The 23,185-nt window shown below is 36.4% G+C and overlaps 1 protein-coding gene across 2 annotated transcripts in view; it reads right to left on the minus strand.

The window, feature by feature from the left end:
- LOC138695492 (hyaluronidase-like) overlaps window positions 1–23,185 on the minus strand; it is a 112,543-nt gene that overhangs the window by 61,314 nt on the left and 28,044 nt on the right. The window contains exon 1 of one of the 2 annotated variants that reach the window (XM_069819805.1): window positions 16,019–16,143. The exons of the other annotated variant lie outside the window; for it this stretch is intronic. Within the exon in view, the coding sequence (XP_069675906.1) occupies window positions 16,019–16,131 (113 nt within the window). The 5' untranslated portion in view covers window positions 16,132–16,143. Of the gene's footprint in view, window positions 1–16,018; window positions 16,144–23,185 lie in introns of those variants that run through there. 2 annotated transcript variants of the gene reach the window in all.

Consider the following 23,185-nt stretch of genomic DNA (forward strand, 5'->3'; position numbering starts at 1 on the left):
CAAACAGTATCAAATGCTTGGGCAATATCCAGAAACACAGTGGCAGTATACTGTTTTTCTTCAAAGACTTTTATAATGGATTCAGTGACTCTTTGAAGTTGGTGTGTTGTAGAATGTTTTGGACGAAAGCCAAATTGAAAAGCTGGTATTATCTTGTTTTGGAACGTAAATTTACAAATACGATGATGAATAACCTTCTCAAACAATTTCGATAGCGTGGGCAGTAAGCTAATAGGTCGGTAACTTGATGGCAAGTGCTTAGGTTTGTTAGGCTTATGAAAAACAATGATTTCAGCAAGCTTCCAGGCTCGAGGAAAGTACCCAATTAAAAGGGCAGCATTGAAAATTATCGTCAAGTAAGTAAGAGCTTTGTTGGTGAGCTTCTTTAGTACAATGTTGGGTATAAGATCATGGCCTGGAGATTTGTTATTTGGAAGCCTTTGAATGAAGTGAGACAATTCTTGTGGAGTAGTATAGGAAATTTTCTCTGGCACAGTCGGTTTATTAATATTTTCTATAAGTTCTTCTTCTAATTCAGAGGTAGTCTGTTCATTTTTATTCTCGTTTGGGGTGAATACATGTTGATAATGAGATGCAAGCAAGTTACATTTCGAAATCTTTATCTAGTACCAAGATCCCTATTCACGTTGCGATATGTATCGATACAAATAGCGATAGATATATGCATCCGACATCTGTATTAATATCAAGAGCTCTATTCACGTTGTGATATGTATCGACACAAATAGCGATAGATATATGCATCTGACATCTGTATTAGTATCAAGAACTCTATTCCTGTTTAAATATGAATCGATACAAATAGCGATAGATAAAGGTATCCGACATCTGTATTAGTATCAAGGCCCCTATTAATGTTGAGATATATATCGATGCAAATAGCGATACATACATTCGAGATCTGTATCTAGTATCAATGCCCCTATTCATGTAGAGATCTGTATCGATACGAATAGCGATATGTGAATCCGAGATCTGTATCTAGTATCAAGGCCCCCCATTCATGTTGAGATGTGTATCGATACAAATAGCGATACATATATCCGAGATTTGTATCTAGTATCAAGGCCCCATTCATGTAGAAATCTGTATCGATACGAATAGCGATACGTGAATCCGAGATCTGTATCTAGTATCAAAGCCCCATTCATGTAGAAATCTGTATCACATGAGATGTATATCGATACGAATAGCGATACGTGAATCCGAGATCTGTATCTAGTATCAAGGCCCCCCATTCATGTTGAGATATGTATAGATACAAATAGTGATACATACATACGAGATTTGTATCTAGATTCAAGGCCACCATTCATATCTGTATCGATACGAATAAAGATACGTGAATCCGAGATTTGTATCTAGATTCAGTGCCCTATGTTAATATTATATTACATAAATTCATTGCCGCTGTTATTTTAATTTTTATTTCCTATTTTATTTTATTCCATTTTCTATAGGCCTATTCCTCTTATATTAATGTAGGCCTATTATATTATATAATTTCACTGTAGTTGTAATTTTAATTTTAGTTCCTATTTTAGTTTACTTTGTATAATCTCTTATAAGCCTATAAGTTATATCTGAACTGCGATCGAACACGAGCGCTGCTCATTCGGTCCTCAAATTTTGTTAATGCAGTATTACTCTATCTCCTTTTTTATATTGATTGTATTATTTTATTTCTATTTCTATAGTTGTAATTATATTCTGTATTCTGTATGCGAATAGCGATACGTGAATCCGAGATTTCGATCTAGTATCAAGGTCCCCATTCATGTAGAGGTCTATATCAATACGAATAGCGATATGTGAATCCGAGATCCATATCTAGTATCAAGGCCCCCATTCTTGTAGAATCTGTATCGATACGAATAGTGATACATGAATCCGAGATCCGTATCTAGTATTTGGGCCCCCATTCACGTTGCGATATGTATCGATACAAGTAGCGATAGATTGATACATGCATCAACTTAGAATTCCACTAAACACGAATACTACTTACCTAATTCAAGCAACTCTTCGCAAAACTCCGTATCTGCAGACATTGTTCACAATTTGAAATGAAACTCTGATAACGCGCTACAGAATACCGTCACATATACGATGAAACAAGTTAATATTAATTGTATCTGCTGCACTTGTCTAGTATCGCAGTTTCTCGGCAGGGATACAGGCAGGCGACGCTACCAGCTGATACTGATGTACGGATACTGAGACGTACTGAGACAAACACACATTTCGATTAGTATCGCTATACCAATAGTTGCAACTTGTATCGATACAGATCTCAACGTGCCTTTAACCTCGATGCTTCCGAGCGCCTTCCTTATTAAATACAGCGTTATTGTTTTTAATTGATTAGTTATTAATTTATTTTTATATTCATGAACTGGTCTTATTTATTAAAATATCATTCGAGGTTTACATTTCCTTTGAATAATAAAATACTATGTGCTATTGTAATTATTAAAACTGTGACTTGTAGGCGCTAAAAATAAAAATACGCAGGAAAAAGGCAATAAAATGCTTGAAATAGGCATTTATGTAGGCACAGAAATACAAAATAGGCTGTTAATAGGCATTTATTACAATTCAATTATTATTTTCATATTAATCTTTCTTATGCTCTTTTTAATGTATAATGCTACTGTCATGTCGTCGAGAAAATAATGCCCAACAATATACTTTATCTAAATTCTCCATTGTAAAGGTTGTTCTTCTATCACAAGGAATGTGTGTAATTAATATCTACCCACTTCACTTGCGTGATTCGTATTCCGCACATTGCGGATAGGTGGCAGGACTGTCACCCATTTTCAAGTTGCACACCACTTCGTCGGGCCACGTTACGCATGATGTGTATCTGTGAAGAGTTATGTCGTGCACTAGGGTGAGTGTATGTGTAAGTGCAAGTATAGGGAATGGGTGAGAATGATGGTAAGAAAGGGAGAAGGGGAACCCGGTGTCGGCACGTAGCCTACTTCTATCGAATAGCACCGAGGAGGCCTCCAAGATTAACGTCCCCATCCGACAGACGAATCACTATCACCAGTGACATATGCCTTCTCTTCATATGCACTGCGGAGAGATTTTGGATTTAACCCAGAAATATTACATATACTGATTAGAAGTTGTGTACCACCACCTCTCCTAGTCCCGAGGTAGAAATTTTATATGAAAATCTCTAACACTGCCAGGAATCGAACCCCGGCCGGCTAATCTGGAGGCAGACGCGCTACCACAGAGCTAACTCGGCGGACTCACACTAAGAATTTTAAAGGTAGAAAATGCTATTTCATCCTCACAAGACGTGAGTGAACATAATATTGAAATAAGTAACCTGATGTGGCTCCAATCTCTCCAATTCCTGCACCTTTCCATGTAGTACATCAACTATTTTCATTACTGTATCCCATCCAGGATTCTGTCTTAATATCTTTTCAATATTTTCCATAGCAGCAGCTCCAATCTTTCGTGACGTTATATTTATTTAGTGTGGACTGGACAGGGTCTTTAATTTTTGCAGCATTGGTAGTTGATGATCTTGCTGTTTGTTGTAAAATTAGAATCATTTCCATCATCTGGTCTATGGTTTAATGTACAATCTGTACCTTCATTTCTTTCGTTCAAACGGCACAACATTCGTAATAACAATGAAAAATATTAAATTAAACAGAACTACAATGAACAATCTTTATGCCGTCTAGAAGATAAGAGTGATGCCACATTCTTCAAACTTAGCTACCAACTATGGCACAATCTGATGTGTTAAAACAACGTGATTTTGACGTGATTTTCTTTGCCATAGAAACGAGCTAAACATCCGCCAGAATATTTATCCATAATACTACTTCAATCATATTCTTTTTCCAGTTCCTTCTTTGACAATGGAAGGAAGGAAAGGACGGACTTTAAATTTCGAAAAGTTTAAAGATCGAAATAGGGATTTTATAGGTTTCATTATTATAAGTATTTATTAGGAAATAGGCAATTTTAGACACTATAGAACTTCCGTGTCTTAATCCTAAGGCTGTATAATAGATATTTAATTAAAGTGCTTATAACTTTGAATAAAGAAATAAAAAGGCAAAAAGAGCAGTCATACCTCTATTTATTATAGCTAAGAGTTGTGATCATTAAATTCCGAGACCTGTTCCATAAATGGAAATAAAATTACCTGATTTAAATTCGGCTCCCATCCCCTTCAAAGTAGTTCCCTTGGACAGCTACACACTATCCCAACGCGTCTACCATTTTTGGAATGCCTCCTGGAAGTCGCGTTCTTGAAGCCTGTCAAGCAACTTCTGCGATTCGCGTTGGATCTCCTCCACCATGCCAAAACGACGACCATTTAGCTTCAATTTCATCTTCGGAAACAAAAACAAGTCGTAGGGGGCCAAATCTGGTGAATACGAGGGTGAGGAATGACGACTATCTTGTTACGGGTGCAAAATTGGAGTGTTGCGAGAGCTCTGTGAGCTGGCGCAGTGTCGTCATGGAGCATCCATTTGTTCTCTGTCCAGAGTTGTGGTCATTCATGTTCAAAATGGACGTGAGGATCATTATGCACAATTTGTCGAATTTTTTCGACATTTTCGGCGGTCGACCTGGCCTCTTGTCCTCCAGCGATGTTCTGTCATTTCTGAAATGCGAATGCCACTCAAAACACCTTGCCTGACTCACTGCTTCATTCCCGTACGCTTGCTTTAACATTTCATGGGTTTTGATTGCCCATTTCCCGAAGAATTCGATGTTGGCTCTCTGCTCCAGTTTCGAGTCCATCGTGAATTCGCAAATGCGCGGATGCACGTGCTAACAAAACCTTGTGTAACACAGGTCTTAATGAAGATAGCGATTTGAAACTTTGTGTTGCGTCTCTTCAAGATCGTCTAGTGTCACTGCTGCACGCGCGTGTCAATCACATGGTCCCTTCGCCCACAGCAGACACAGTCTCGGAATTTAATGATCACTGCTCGCATTACTTATGGTAATCTTTCTCCATGACGTCTGCGAGTGTACATTCTTCACCCGGATGGAGCTGGAATTTATTGCATGACGTAATTACTCGATACGATCGAAGGAAAATTTTACGATCAATCGTCAAGAATTGAAATGTACCGTCATCAGCTATTTATGGTTCTCCTTCCGGCGGCAATTATCCGAAGTGGGTCACATGCCTTTCTCTAGCGTCAGGAAAAGTAGGTAAGAACGAATGCACTGTTATCGAAATAATTACATCAATTATACAGACCGTACAAGAAGTACAGTCCTTGACATACTCGTCTGATTACTAAAATAGCTCGCAGCATGACGTTCCTATGATAATGACCTCAGTTTTTCGAAAGCTACTAAACAAAAGAACACACGTTAAGACATTTCGTCAACAGTTGAACAAGACACGTACTGTCTTTAAATGATAAGGGAAAATAAATATATCGAATAGGGAGCAGTATGTTTTAACAATAATAGGATGTAGCCTGGGCATTTTTTAATGTTTAAATAATGATACTGTAATATAAATGACTTTCTGAATGTTACATTGTCCCATATCTGTCATAAAATGAAGCGCAAAGAGAGAACAGGAATCTCATTTTAGGGAAAATTAAATATTCCTAAACTGATATTATTTTATTAACCTTCACTTTTCCTTCGTTCAAAAAATGTAAATATTTCCTTTATTCCTCACAATTTTTTTCGATAACTTTCTCTACCGATTTTTTTTTTAATTTCTATCCATTGCTTAATTTCCCTTTCATATTATTTCGACTTAAAAATTAAAATTACATGTACATAAATCTTTAATCCTGTACAGTATGTTGTGGTTCATGCCTGTGAGATCTGAACATTCAGAAAAACGGATGAGAAAAAATTAGAAATTAAAAAAAAAAAAGTTCTCAATGTAGCTACCTTAGAATGAAGAACACTAAATTATAATGAACCTGATATTGTACCCAGAATTAAATCAAGAGGACTGTGATGAATTGGATATGTTTTGGAAGCTTCTCAATAAAAAAATAAACGGTTGTTTTAAAAACTGCAATAGAGAAGGGACACTAAGAAGATATAGTTTTATATATTTGATAATTTAAATAATGATCTCAAAATTTATACCGTATACAATAAAAACTAAAACATATTCGTCAGGGCAAGAGTTTCCATTTCCAAGCTGTAACGGTTAGCATGTCTGACCGTCAAACGAGCGGGTCCGGGTTGAAATCGTGGTTGGGACAAGTTATATGATTGAAGTTTTTCCAGGGTTTTCCTTCAACTAATTTAGAGCAAATGCTGGGTAACTTTCGGCGCTGGACTCTTGATTCATTTCTCTGGCATTATTACCTTCATTTCACTCAGACGCTAGATAATCATAGCAGTTGATAAAGCGTCGTAAAATAAAACAAATTAAAAAATCCAGAGATATAGACCACTCTTGACTGTTAAGGGGCTCAGAATTCACCGTCAATTTCTTCATTGGACGCCCTCCTCCCTTCTTCCAGTTGAATCATACGTCATTATTAATTTTGGAAATATTGATCTGGAGATTCGGTTTACATTTTCAATTCAATTCGTTTTGTGTGATGCTATTTTTTTTCCAACATGGCGGCTACTCTCAGTTCTCTCAAAATTTCGTTGTTTCGTCTGAAATCTAACCGACTGTATATTCAGCTGTCCTTCGCATAAATTTCATCTCCGTAGATTTCAGTCTGGATTTATCTTCGGCTCTAATAGTTCAACTTTCACTACATATACGAGTAGTCCTAACAGCATAGGAAGACTTAGAGTTTTGAATAATTTTATTTTACTTCATTGGGTTTAAAAATATTATTACTAATTCCCGATATTTTTTAAAACTTTGAAGTTTTACTATCATTGTCCTATTATTTTTTTATATAAAACTAAGCTTTTTGAATATCTTAACTCATTTACCTGCTCGATATATATTTTGTGTTAATTATTATTTTGCTCCTATTTGGGTTTTTACCTCGGAACACCATTATCGTACTTTAGGTTTTACTGTTGGAGTTTCTGATATTATGAGCCAATTATTTGCGAATAGTATAATTGAAATTTTCTTCGCTCTGCTAATTTGAATGCCTCCGTTAAGCAGTTCTGACCATTTGTTTAGAATAATAATAATAATAATAATAATAATAATAATAATAATAATAATAATACTTACAAATGGCTTTTAAGGAACCCGGAGGTTCATTGCCGCCCTCACATAAGCCCGCCATCGGTCCCTATCCTGTACAAGATTAATCCAATCTCTATCATCATATCCCAACTCCCTCAAATTCATATTAATATTATCCTCCCATCTACGTCTCGGTCTCCCCAAAGGTCTTTTACCTTCCGGCCTTCCAACTGTCACTCTATATGTATTTCTGGATTCGCCCATACGTGCTACATGCACTGCCCATTTCAAACGTCTGGATTTAATGTTCCTAATTATGTCGGTGACGACTACAATGCGTGCAGTTCTGCGTTGTGTAACTTTCTCCATTCTCCTGTAACTTCATCCCTCTTAGCCCCAAATATTTTCCTAAGAACCTTATTCTCAAACAACCTTAACCTCTGTTCCTCTCTCAAAGTGAGAGTCCAAGTTTCACAACCATACAGAACAACCGGTAATGTAACTGTTTTATCAATTCTAACTATCAGATTTTTTGATAGCAGACTAGATGACAGAAGCTTCTCAACCGAATAATAACAGGCATTTCCCATATTTATTCTGCGTTTAACTTCCTCCCGAGTGTCATTTATATTTGTTACTGTTGCTCCAAGATATTTGAATTTTATAAATCTCAAATTTTTCTATTAATAATAATAATAATATTTTTACTAATAGCGGATACTTGACTGTTCGTTATTCACTCACATGAAGCCAGTTACGTAGACCAATTTAACGACAAAGCTGTTACTCAGGATGCACCATAGAAGGTTGGTCAACGCTACACCCGCGATGAGATGAGATGAGATGAGATGAGATGAGATGAGATGAGATGAGATGAGATGAGATGAGATGAGATGAGATGAGATGAGATGAGATGAGATGAGATGAGATGAGATGAGATGAGATGAGGTGGAGTGGGGTGAGGTGAGGTGAGATGAGATGAGATGCTCCATGGAAACCCGAGCTTCCGGAGAAATACCCTATGTTATCTGTATCACGGGCTTGCCCAACACGTCACAAATCGGGAATACGACAGGGATCGAACCCAGTTCCACAGGATAACAACATGTATTATTATTATTATTATTATTATTATTATTATTATTACCGAGCGCAACAACCCCTTAAGGGCCAAGGCCGATCAGACCACTGTTGGCATAACGTTCACATGCCTCAGCAGAGGCGAACGATCAACCAACCAGTAGGGGGGTATCGTGTGGTTTGCAGCTGGTTCGTTGAACCGGATTTCGGTACCTATCGTAACTACCAGCATGTAATTAACTGAAATGCTTCCTCCGGGGAATATCAGTCCTTCTGTTAATTTAATTCCACCATTGCTCTAATATAGTTGTCATTCCATTGACAATTGAAAAGCACCGTAGTTATAAAAGCGTATGTAGGTGATAATTAGAGAGAGAGTAACCACCTATCCAATTTCTGGATGGAAAGTTACCATCAAAAGAAGTCTTACAGGAAATGATTGCGGAAATACCTCGAGAAAACCTGTATAATACGAAGAAACAAGTGTAATAGCCAGTAGGCCTGTGGACATTGATCAATACCGCGTTTGTTTGTCTCATTACGTAACGTGTGGACGCCACACCCAGCAGTCGCTACGCGGATGGAAAAGCTGTGCTCCCTTGTAAGTATCTCATGGCATGGAACTACCTGTAGAGGCTGAGCGGATTCGGAGTAAAAAGAAAGGGCCATCAACAATTTGGAATTCCTGGACAGTGGGCCGCAGTGTAATGAACAACTCAGAAATTATATCTCAAATCCTACGCATCACTTTTATTGTTTTCTCTTCATGCGAACTGCTGTATAAAGCAGAGGTATTGTGACTGAAATATATGAGGAGCAAATATTCAAAAGAGACTTTGTCCTTCAAATCGAATTTTAGGATATGAACAAAAAATGCATTTTATCATCTTCCCATTGTTACAATTGTGAACTGACTACCTAATTATGAATATTAATGAGTTCAGAATGTAATAAAACTAAGTTATACATCTTGATTACACAATTTTTAACACTATATCACTTCGGAAAACGTATTATGTGTCTTTCACGTGTTAAATTTTATTACCTTGTTAACATGTTTCGACCTGCTATTGGCCATCTTCAGAACTGGTTGTTGCTAGTCTTGGCGCCTTTTGTTTTGTTTCCTGTGGGAATGTGTTTATGTAGTGTAATGTGGAGTCAAAGATGTGTGTGTTCCAAAATTGAGTTGTGTGCTGAGAATTTCATTTGGATATGTTTTTGTGTGTCTGTATATTTCGTATTTTTTAGTGTATTTAGTTTCTGGCTTTTTGGTTGGATGTGTAGAATTTCCATGTCTGTGTTGATGTCTATGTAGGTGTGGTTAGCATTTGTGATGTGTTCTGCATGTGTGGAAGTGTTTTGTAATTTTGTTGTGGTTGTAATGTGTTCTTGTAACAAAACAAAAGGCGCCAAGACCAGCAACAACCAGTTCTGGAGATGACCAATAGCAGGCCGAAACATGTTAACAAGGTAATATAAAATTTAACACGTGAAAGACACATAATACGTTTTCCGAAGTAAAACTAAGTATTCAAATCAAATTTAATTGCCATTATAGAAATGTAATATAAAAGTTTGGACAGAGTTGCTTTTGATTGAACAGACTGGACAGTGTTGATATTGTTTGTCACAATGCTGGACATATTAGTATCTTTTGATTTGAGATATACGTCAAAAGATTATTACAGTCATTTTATGAAGTAGTTTTGAAACCAACTTGACGTACTCAAAGAAGACTTACAAAAAGGAACAAACAAAATTTTATCTCAAGAAAACAAAAAACTGTACTGACCAAATATTCCTTCATAGGTCTTTTCTTAAACGTGAAAACCACAATCGTCTTCTAAATATCACACATTGGATTTCCCTCTTCATCTGGAACGTTAGAAACAGGATCGATGAAGAGTTTTTATACCACTGTTTCATTGTACCAATTCTCACCAAAGCGTTTGACTAGAATTTTCCTCACAACTTCTGTTTTCTCTCAACTTCTATGTTCAACAGGTGCACCATACTGTACTTTCTTATTTTATCATTCAAACGCTCAACTTCCTTCCTGGTCTCTTGATTAGCATCCCCTACACTCACAGTGCAATCAGATTCCATGGCAATTGAAGCCCTCCCTGGAATAAGGATGTAACCGTACATCTCACTTGACGATATATATTGTGTCAGAGGAAGAACAATATTGTTTGTGTACACGTGAAGTACGCTAGTGTAATAAGTTACCAGTCAGCGATGTATGCAACGGAGAGGGGAAGGAACTGGCCACCTTACCCAATTATTTCTTGGCTTAGTTGCCTTATGAGTGATGCCTTATTGTTGTAACTCATGAAGTTCAAACCTGTCTTCGGACAGTTGACTAAACAACAATTTACTTGAATATTGCAAACATACCACCTCATCATAGCGAATGAGTCAGCTCTAATGGAGCACATGCAATGCATTTTGGAACATTGGTTACCATGGTAACCCGACTGTGATTTGCTGGAAGTGACAGAGTCGTGTTTGATTGTATTCAGTTTGTGGACATAGTTGTTTTTAAAACTCAATTTTTACATTGCGTTATACATGAGAAACACATTTTTTTTATCGGTATGAGCGTATTGAAATGTGCAGATGATTCTTCAAATGGGAAAACAAAGTTATATTCAATTTTTTTTTATTTTGTGAACAAAGTCTCTTTTGAAAGTTTGCTCCTCATATGTTTTCAGCATCTCTGGGACAGTAATGTCATTTTCGACAGACGGTGTACATGCAGTATCTGGCTATATGTCCATTCGCATTCGAACATCAATTTCTCCAAAACTTGTGTACAGTATGGCAAAAAAACCGGATCGACCCTTGTAGCTGATTTCAGAGCCTTGTTCACTCCAGAGCACGATAGACTGGTACTAAGACTTTCGTGGTTCGAATCCTACCTGGAAAGGAACCTTTTTTTTTTTTTGTTCCTTATTCAAATTTATTCCCAATACTTTTCGATTGCTGGTAAAATTCATGTTCTGGGAATAATAATTTAATTAAATAGTAAAATATCGCTGCAATCGAAAAGTACTGGGAATAAATTTGAATAAGGAACAAAAAAAAGTTTCCTTCCTAGGCCGTATTCGAACCACGAAAGTCTTAGTTACCAGTCTATCGTGCTCTGGAGTGAACAAGGCTCTGAAATCAGCTACAAGGGTCGGTCCGACTTTTTTTGCCACTACTGTACTTTGATGATATTCAGTATTCACGAATTAAACTTATCCTGGGATGTCGAAAATATTAACACTTTCAGCATTCCATATAATGAAAGTTTGTTTTAATCAGACATTTCTAAAAGTAGATCTTTCAACGCTAGGTGTTAAAAATTAACTACTGTCCGTCCGAGTGATTATGTCGCATCACGGTTTCCCCCACCAGTTTCTGTAGGCCCCTCTGTAAAGGCTTGTGGCTGGACTTTATCTATTTCCTGAAAACATTTGCTGTTCGGAATTGGACCTCGGATCATCTGCTAGAACAGTGCTCGCTAGACCACCGAGAACGACACCATTGTAGCTGTTGCGAAATTGATATTTATGGTCGACACTATTTTTGTAACACGAATTAGGCCTATTAAAACGTCAGAAATGAGTTGTAAATTACTGATACCATACGTTAGTAAAATATGACAACATAATGTGAAAAATCGTTGCCCCTAAGATAACTTCATAGTTAAAAGAGTTATCAACTCTAACCTCAAAATGTGTGTCATGCAGCTGTTATAAAGTTTACGACAGAGCACTTTTCACCGATTTAAGGAAATACAACCCATTTCCCTGTACAACACGCAGTTCTTACAATTTATTGGGATCTGTGACGACGGACCCAAGCAATGATTTCAGAAAGCTACGAGACCAGATCAATCTCGATTGAAGTATATCATTCAATCCCCTCCATATAAGGGGAATTTTTAAGTGTTCAAGTCACCAAGTTCAAGGGAGATACGCTAAATCAGTTAAAAGTGTATCGATAAAACAAGTGACATCAGGCTTCAAGAAAACAGATTCTCTGCTGTGCATTCAGCCATTCATCACGAAAGCATATTTTTTTATTCGTCTCGAATTATTACTTCGGATTGCGTACGTTGTACCGATCAAGTATATTTCGTTGGTGCTCGGTAAAGAGGGTTAAATAATTTATTGTGCAACTGGAGCTTTGTTCCCCAGATGAATTCACAAGTTAAATTCTACATGTGGGTACAAAATCAAAATAATACTAGCATTTGATATGTTTTATTTGTATAGAAAATTATTTGCAATAAGAATTCATTTGTTTTCATTTATCTCAAAATTCATTTTTATATATTACGATGTACCGAAGTACATATGATATTTCAGTGCAGAAATTCTGCGTCATCATATGATGATGGAAGAGTGGAACAGAGAAAAATTCTCTCCGGGACAGGGATTTGAACCCGGGTTTTCAGCTCTACGTGCTGACGCTTTATCCACTAAGCCACACCGGATTCCCATCCCGATGTCGGATCGAATCCTCTCTTATTCCGTCGGATCCCGGCCACTTAGTCACTCATAATGAGTGCACCTCTGCACATGTATGGAAATTGTGACATTGTCATATATCTCTATGACGCAGTGCATGAGGGTAGGCCACTAGAGGGAACCCAAGAGGTGGAACTTAAACTGAGAGGATTCGATCCGACATCGGGATGGGAATCCGGTGTGGTTTAGTAGATAAAGCGTCAGCACGTAAAGGTGAAAACACGGGTTCAAATTCCAGTGCCGGAGAGAATTTTTCTCTGTTCCACTCTTCCATCATCATTTTTATAAATTATCTCCCTTTACCCAAACACCATTTAATCCTTTTAAGGATATTTTGCGTGTCCTAAATGTAGACACATCCAACCATGGTTGGCCACGTAAATTACATGAAACATATTTACATAAATTACACGTAATTTACGTCGCGTAGAAAAACTAATTTTTACACGATTTTGTACGCGGAGTAATAAACTATAAATTTTGTACTCCATAACGTGTACCTCGTTTATCTATATTTTTCCTGTACTGTAGTTTGAAGTCAAGTCACTGCAACTATCTACGAACGGTCTGTTACTTCTACAATATTCTTTGAATGGTTGTATCGTGGACCATAGTTGTGTTCTAAAATATCTTTAATATCTATTTATTTATTCTGGCGAAGTTAAGGCCATCAGGCCTTCTCTTCCACTTAGCCAGACCATAGTTCTAGGACCATAGTTATGGGAAATGACGGTATCATTTCTCTCTCTCTTTATCTCTCTCTCTCGCTCTTTCAATAATGGAAAATGTGAAAGGAATACCACGGTACCACTGTCTAGTATATAGTCTACAGTCACGAAGCTTGAGTTGTGAGAGTGCTAGGAACAATAGACTGTGCCGGTACTATTTCGCATTGTCTGTAATGAGACGATATTAGCGATCCTAGTGGTTAGCAACTATCTATGGATGCATATTTCCTACGTATTGAGCTTCGTGACTGTATATACTAGACTGTGACGGTACCCTCTCGGGCTCGTTGTTCCATTAATGGAACATGAAAATTCACCAATGTTATATCTACAACTCCAAATTTGAAATTCTTTTGAAATCATATTTATTTCACTGTAGTAACTAACAAAAATAAAAAACACAACTTTTTAATATTTTAAAAGTCGGGTTTAAATGGGTTAAATTATGTCTTTGGATCAAAAATAGAAATAACACAAGAATAAACACTGTGTTAAATCGCGTCTTTGATTCGAAAATGAACAGAATACAGAACTAAAAACTGAGGGCAACGAAATTATATAATTATTTATTTGCTTAAAACTTTAGCCTCCACAAGCTGTCTAGCTTTTGATCCATGTTTAATGGAACAACTGTGGAGGTTGCGAACAAAACTGGTCATTTCCACTGAAAACAAAAAATGAGTTTTTTTACGGTTTCTGTATGTTTAGAGAGACATCTTTCTGAATATGTCACTGTTTTTATTCTAACTCTGTCAATTTCATGAAAAACAGTATGGCAAAATCAATATTTTCAATCAAAACCAGATAATGCCATATCATACTAATGCCAATATTATCATTTCATTTTTTGTATAAAAAAACGGACATTTCCTACATTCTGTATGTGTTGCAATTACTAGTCTATTCAAAATCGGTCATTTCCACTTCTATGTGAAAGAGTAATAATAGCTTATTATCTTAATGCTAATTGAAATTATTGTAAAAGTGTTATAATATATTTATTTCTCTATAATATAGTAGAATGAAAGTGATGAATATTTAGGGAGATAAGCTATTCAGTTCACATATTTATTGTCATGCAATGTGTATTTACATAGGTGAGCTAGGCTAAATGATTTTTAATTGAAATATTGTAAAAGTGTTCGGTACGGGTGATTATGTAGTAAACACCGACCAGGCCGCTATCTTTCCACAGTAGAGGTCTGGGGAATATATTTTCCCGTTAGAGTACCAAAATTTTATTATTAAAATATATGCATAGGCCTAGACTATATTTGGTAATTTATGGCCTATGTGCTCTGAACCCCTATTACTGGAACATTGTAATGTTATATTCGTTACTCCATGATACAGTTGATATAAGTGATGTGCAGGCTTCGAGACTTGGGACCCGATACAATAAGTTTACTGTGCATGTACTATAAGTTGTTGACTCGCTGCAGGTAGTGAAAGGTAGAGATGTGTTGAGGTAACAACGTTGCTATTTAGAATAGAGTACGGTAATATGGGGAAACATACACATATGTACATTCTGAATGACAATGTCAATATAAATGAAAAGCATTTATTCTCCTGTCTTTTATAAGCATTTGTGTTTAATTATACATTGTGTTAATGGTGGAAATAAACATGTATCAATTTTAATTTCTTCATTTATCCCATTGGTCGTATTTAGGAAATGCAGTTACAGTACCGAATTGCAATATACTACAAGATACATTTTCAGTGTCTCAAACGTAAATCTTTTTCGGTTATCTGCCAAACACAGTTTGTACTGTGAAAAGCTGCGCTTTACGTCGCATGACGTGTTAGAAGAAAAATGAAAAAACCTAACACCATTGCAGTCTCTAAGAGACTGTCCTTTATTGTCGGGTGACTCTATGTCCACTAATTTGCTGTTTATATTACACAATGTTCCATATCCGTTATTTTTACATAAAATTGATTTCCACTTCTGTTTTACACGTTCAGTAACCGGTGTACTTGGTGTCTCATTAATTCTCTATGTCATTTCCTCAACTAATTTGAGGGCTTCCGGCATCTCTTGCTCTGACGTTTCTAACAGTGTAATAGTTTCAGACACAGTCTGAAAATAGGTTTGTATGAAAACCAAATTATTAGTCAGAACCTTCAAATCCAGAGCGTTTTCTTTGCGTATTTGTTGGCATTCATTCTACAGTACCCCCACCCACTGTACCCTTTACCACTATACTCAGTACGCCGTTATGCGGATTTCCCATTGAACAACTCTATTGGGTCAGAAGTCTCGAAGCCTAGTGATGTGTATATTTTACTGTTATAAATGTAATTTTTTTTTTCACACAAAAGTGAACATTTGCTTCATATTTCCAAAAGACACTGGACATTTCCAAAATATTTTTGCAAAATATATATGCACAGAAGATGACTAAAATCATGATTATTGGCACCGTTAGAACAAAGGATGTAACATGCACGACACATAAGTTTCCCGCTACTGTCACACGTACTGGTATAACTGCACCGAATAAAATCGAAAATAATATTCTTACCTGTGGATACGAATCTTTTGTGTATGTTTTATCAGACAACCGTCGGTTACGCGCGAAATAACCATAGTGAGAACTAAAATTCCCAGAAAACAGCCATTTGTTTTCCCAAGCATATCTGGCGAAACTAATGCCATCAGCCGGTGCACAGGTACGAATGTTACCTACAGTAAAAGTTAAGAACTTACTGACAAACTTACGCAGATACCAGCCCGAAACAGGATTAAGGAAGCGAGGTCGTCTACTGTGATAAGGGGTACGTTTTGTGTCACGACGTCACGCTTCATAGTGATGTCACATCGCTTTTTAATAGTAATTGGCAATCATATGCGAACTTGACCCACAAAGTTATCAATCCTGGTGTCAGTTTAGGACAGTGACAGTGGAAACAAAGTCCGTTGATACCAAATGTGAAGATTTCCCACTCTGGGAATTAAAACCCTTGTTTCAATCTTTTCCTCGGTTTATTTTATTTTAATGTTGACTGTCACAGATGCAGTTTCGGGCGTCAATTAAAATCTCGACAGATATACAAGGTAAACAGTAAGTAATGCCACTAATTTCAGGAGGTTATTCTTAGAGATATTTCAAACAAAAAAAGTTTAACACTTATTTTGCTCGTTTTTGCTTCCTTTTCGACATAAAAATTGTTTTATATTAAACATTTCATAGCATGTTTTGGGAAAGTCACTGTTTAATTTCCAATTGTGCTCAGTCAGTTTAAGAGAGCAGTGTAATATGATAATAAATGATTGAAAGAATTTCAATTCTGTCCTTTAAATGTGCAAAAATATGATCCGAACAAATGTAACATTGTAAAATTCATTTGCAGAACGAAAAGTTACATTTGTTCGGATTAAGGGGTTAAGTACAGCTTACAACAGTAAAATTTTGGAAATATTCAACATTTTTCTTCTCCATTACTGTATCTTGTACAATAATAAAAATTGGTATGTTTAAAATAGTCCTTCTGCTATATGAAAAAAATATATATTTTTACGATTTAAAAAAATATAGTTACTTTTTTTTTTTTCAAAATTCCGTTCACTGTGCAGTGATGAAGGGTTTCCCACATAACTAAAAAACTAACCAACATTCTGTGATGAAATTTTTTGTGTGTATTAATACATGTCATATCAACAATATGATGTAAGATCACTCCTCTACCTTTGATGGATTGTCTGATAAAAAAATAAATTCGTTTAAAAATGGTCAAATATCAGTATTTTCTTCTAACACAAAATAAAAAAATGTATATTATTTATTAAGGAATGTAGTTGAGAGAGCATGATATTGTAAATATGAGTTTTAGCAATAAAATAAAAGAGAACATTAAAAAGTTAACAAGTTTATGAGTTATGAGGAAAAAGCTTCATCATTGCACAGTGAACTGCCATCATTTTTAATTTAAAAAATATATATAAGTATTTTTTAAATCGTAATTTTTTTTTCATATAGCAGTAAGACAGTGTTCTATACATATCAATTTTCATCACTGTACAAGATACAGTAATGGAGGAAAAAAATTGTGTGTATGTATCCAATGCCCACCCACTTCATTTGTGTGATTGGGATTCCGCATGCTGCGGATAGATGGCAGAACTGTGACCCATTTTCTAGTTGTACACCACTTCGGCGGGTCACGCTGTAGATGATGTGTTTCTGTGAAGAGTTATGTCATGTATTAGGGTGATTGTATGTGTAAGTGTAATGTCGGGAATGAGTGATGATGATGAAGATGAAGAAGGGAATAGCACCAAGGGGGCCGCCAGGCTTAACGTCCCCATCCGACGGACGAATCACTATCAACAGTGACATATGCCTTCTCTTCATATGCACTGCGGAGAGATTTGGGATTTAACCTAGGCATACTCGTATTGGTGAACAATCTAGTGATTAGAAGTTGTGCACCGCCATCTCTCCTAGTCCCGAGGTAGGAATATTATATTAAAATTTTTGATACTACCGGGAATCGAACCCGAGCCAACTAGTCTGGAGGCAGACACGCTACCACAGAGCTAACTCGGCGGACTAGGAAAAAATTGTTGAATATTTCCAAAACTTTTACTGCTGTAAGCTGTACGTAACCCCTTAAATATAATTATATTGCAACAGAACAATATGAGATCCCATACGACTCGAACAACCATGAAAAAAGTCCAGTAATTTTGAGTAATCGAACTGCTATCACATCCAGCATACAGCTCTGATCAGATTACCATCTGTTTCTATCTAGCCTATGGTCCACTTCCTGAGAGAAAGAAATTTCCAAAACTTGGAAGCCGTTGAACTGGATATCACCGAATTCTTCGCATCAGAAACCAGAAACTGGTATCGTCCCGGAATAACAAATCTCGCTGAAAGGTGGCTTAAGACCATAGAATCTAATGCCCTTTATTTTGAAGATTCGATTAATTTCTTGTCACAACACACACCCAGTAAAAATGTTACTCCAAAACGACATCATTTACGAGACAATATCTATATTATTAGTAGACATCGGATTTTTAGGCACTAAAAATTGCAGTTTTAGGCGCCTAAAATAAGCTCAAAATTTGTAAAATTAGGCTCTATTTTAATGAAAATAGGCATTTTAGGCACATCAAGGTATCATATTTATTTCACTGAAATTTTTAGTTATACACTAAAATACGCACAAAAAAGTATGTTTAAACATTAAAAAAGAATACTATATTATATTTATAAACAGAGCTGCACAAATTTAATATATTGAAACTAATGAAATAATGATTATTGATTTCAAGATTACTCATTTTAAGTTATTGAAATTCAGTTCCATGCTCAGACTTTATTATAATTATCTGCACAGTACACCACCAGAATTTTTTCTAAATTCTCCACAGTTAACCTTTGCCTTTTGTCACTGAGAATCATTTTGAAAGCAGAAAAACTTCTTTCAACCGAAACTGATGTGAGAGGCGCAAATTTTAAATTAGGTACAATAGAAACATCAATACTTACTGGAACATTTACACTTTCCCCCGATATCACTCTTGATACTTTTTCCAACAATGAAAATCCTACATTCTTATTTAATACGTTGTCCCACTTATTTTTAACTTTTTTTCCCAGTTTCGCCCAAAGCAGAATGTATGTTCACTTGAGCTTCCTTTACTATTGCTATTTGGCTACAAAGAGATTGTTTTTCACGTTCTAATTGTTCAATGCTTGCAGGTATGAAAGAAAAGTTTGATGTTATGTAGGCAATATCGTTTTTCACTCGTGAGTCATTCAGACAATCTTTCACTGCTTTCACACACGCTGCACTATCAGTTTCAGGTAATTTATCAATAACTGTGACCACTTCTTTAAAATACTTAGAATAATACACCACTGACTGAATCCAGGTGTAATAACCGGCTGAGGTGGGAGTGGGATATCTGGAAAGTTCTCTCTGAATATTGAAATCCTGGATGGGGCTTTACAAAAACATTTTTTTTGTGTTAGAAATAAACGAATTGACAAGAGGAAATTCATTCCGGATTGTTTCAGAAACCCTGTGAAGGCCATGTGCTAGACAGGTTACATGCGTGAGGTTAGGATAAAATGTTTTAAGAAGTGGAGCTGCAGCAACCATGTATGAGGCAGCATCAGTACAAAACAACAGAACTTTAGAATCGTCTATATTACCTGAGTATAAAGACTGTAGGCCTTTATTTACAAAATAAGCAATGGCTTGGCTATTCACTTTCGAAAGTTCCTTAACACATACGAGGTGTGGAATCGAAGGTCCATCAGGACTAAGTTTTCCTACTACCATATTTGCTATATACCTATTCATAGGATCTGAGGTTTCATCCACAGAGACCCATATGTAAGAATCACCTATATCCTCCCGAATGGAAGCTAAAGATTCATTGTATATTCTGTCTAAGTAATTTTTTCTTAGGGTCGACTCAGATGGGATATTTTGTTTGCAGTATTTTTGTAAAAACTGTCTTAAAACCGGATTTTCAATTGCATTCCAGGGAATGTTAGCAGCAACAAACGCTCTGGTTAAATCAGCATAGAAATTGCTGCTGAGATTGGATGAAGTAGGCTGTGTTAGTAAAGTTTGTTGCAGTTGATTTTTCTGCTGAGCTTTAGCCTTATGAGCCGCTCCTTGCACATGCTGCTTTAGGTGGCACTTCTTTTCTTGCGAAATCTAAAAATGTAAAGTAAACTGAATTAAAATAAAATCCTAATTGTTGTATTGCCGTATTTCTATCACAAAGTTAGTGGGTTCGAACAATCAAAATTTTAATGACCTGCAAATACTTTAACTATCGGAATTTAAAAGGTTAAAGTGTAGTGGTCTTAAAAAGAATTATACCACAGGATAGCTCAGTCAATGTATAAATATTATAGGCCTACTCATTAAAATTAATAGAATTTATATATTTCAACTATTGTTACATACTTGTTTGCTACAAATCTTGCAGAATATTATTTTTCCATCATAAATGAATTCTGAATATTCTGTTAGCCATTGCCGGATCAATGTAGATTTTGCAATTATATTTTTCGGCATTATCGCGTTAAACTTCACAGGAAAACGTCCTACCGCTCAAAACTTCTCAACAGAAATAAGGTGAGGGAAAGAGCAACTGTTAACGAGCATTCAAATGAACCGTTGTTATTGAGATTCAATTGGACAAAAATACAAAGTTCCACTTATTGTTGCATTTCCTGGTAGTGTTAACACTAGGAGGGCCATTCTTTTAAATATTTTGTAACGGTTTACCCTACTAATTCGCAGTTTTACGACTTTTCATAAATATTTCAAAAACACTCTTTCTCCAAAAATTGTGGTTTTATGACACTCTGAAGGGCAGTACAGCTAATCGGTTTCAGACCGAAAACAGTCATTTTTATAGTATAGTATATCTCTGAATCGGTAGCAGCACATGTTGTGATTGTTGCCTGCTTCAAAACTAAGGTTGGTTCTTTGTCGGCATTTATGCCTCCAAACATTTTAAATTCGGTGAAATCTATTGCGAGTGTCGTGAGATTCAAAACATTTTGTTTCCTTTATCAATGGTTTCATGGCCGGTGTGAAGCAAACTTTCCACTTTTTAAATGCCTTAAATTTCGCAGTGAATGCATGTATAAATTATAAAAAGTAAGAGTAAAATGCGAAACTTTACAGTGAGTTAGGCATTTTTAGGCGAATATTAACAAATTAGGCTCTAATAACCGTTTTAGGGCATTTTAGGGAACTATAAAACTCTTTGAATACCTTTCAAATTCCATGAAACACAAATATTAAGAATTATTTTTTCTTTTCTCCTAAAGAAACAAAATAGACATTTGCCCTAGAATCCGATATCTGATTATTAGTAACATAACGTAATAAGCAGATCCTTTAAAATACTGACTAATAATAGGAATTTATTGTGTTAAACTATAGCAGGATTTAAACAGTTACTTTTGACTGTTTATGAAGATATTAACACAAAAGAATTCGTTGTAATATACGATGGCTATAATTACAATACTATTAGTTTATTGTTATTATCTGTGACCTCTTGTCCCAGTTAGTGTGTTTACTACTTTGAAAACAAAAGAAAGCGATGGCGTCCTAACTGCTCGTGTGAAGCTCATTTGTTTACAGGGCGTTTCCAAATGAAGCTAACAGGTGATAACTCGCGATAGTGGGCTGTTGTCCTACATGGGGACTCCCCAAACAGTGGCGCCAGCCTGCGATCTAATGCATTCAAATAATTCGAAAGTAGCTTAAAAGTTGGAAACAAGAGTCACTGACTCTTAATCTAGACGTGTGAAAGTAATCACAACAAAACAATACCCAAGACGGGTTTCGGTAACTCATTATGGATGGACATCGCTATCTCTTAATATGTTTGACGACCCAGACTCTGTGGCTATTTTCAGTCAACTTCAACTGTAGGAAAATTTCAATGTTTCTGTTTTCGTCAAATATATTCCTTCATTATTTATAGTCCCAGTCCGCCACGGTGGTTCAGAGATAGCGTACCCCAGTGGTTCCCAAAGTGTGCGTCGCTGTGAGTCGTGTAAAGCGCTCGGGAGTCGGTAGTTGATTTACAAAATAAAACAAAACACCTTCTTAATATTGTATCTATTTTGTAATTATAAACACAAATATAACGTTGAGCATAAAAACCAATGACTGTTTCAGTAGTTGTATAATAAAAAATAATACGATAAATGTGCCTGTTTTTTCAGAAAGTAGCTTCTCAAATCTGCATCCTGTATTCGATACACACAGTGATATTCAAGTTCAATAAGATTTGTCGCTTTTGTTTTTTTATGGCAATAACAGATGAGAATTTTATTTTGCGTTAAGAGATCTTTCGCAAGTTACCTTGGGGTCGCAAGCACGGCATATCTATTGACGGAAGAAAACTGACCAATCTACGCTTCGCTGATGACGTGGTTCTGTTTGCCAGATCCAGGAAACGATTGGAAGAGATGCTGAACGATATGTGCGAAGAAAGCATGGCAGTAGGCCTAACAATGAATACCAGAAAAACCAAAGTATTGACTAACGACGTATAAGGGCAGATGATCGTCAACAATGCGAACATCGAATTTGTCACGCAATACATTTACCTTGGCCAGACCATATCATTTCAGAACAGCATGGATAAAGAAATCAATAGACGAATAGCATCAGCGTGGAAAAAAGTTTTGGAGTCTGTCCTTTATCCTAATGGACAAGAGCCAGAATTTGCAGAACAAGAGGCAGATCTTCAACAGCTGCATTGCACCTGTACTTCTATATGGGGCGCAATCCTGGTCACTCACCAAGAAACAGGCATTAAAATTAGGAATATGTCAAAGAAGAATGGAAAGGAAAATACTCGGAATAAGCCTGAAGGACAGAATCAGAAACGAAGAAGTACGGCGACGAAGCGGCATAGAGGACGTGGTCACACTCGCTAATAGGATGAAATGGCGCTGGGGAGGACACGTGGTACGAATGCAACCTACCAGATGGGCACACACGGCGACACTGTGGGATCCAAGAATTGGCTGGAGAAACCGTGGACGACCGAGAACCAGATGGGGGGGGGGGGCGAGTTCAAGTTGCAGCTACTATAGTAGGAGGACTGTAGACCAGAATAGGACGACAAAGAACACGGTGGAGGGACGCAATGAACCAACTTTGAGAGGCAGCAACAACCAGGG

The sequence above is a fragment of the Periplaneta americana genome, chromosome 1 (genome assembly GCF_040183065.1).
Source record: "Periplaneta americana isolate PAMFEO1 chromosome 1, P.americana_PAMFEO1_priV1, whole genome shotgun sequence".
Lineage (NCBI taxonomy): Eukaryota > Metazoa > Arthropoda > Insecta > Blattodea > Blattidae > Periplaneta > Periplaneta americana.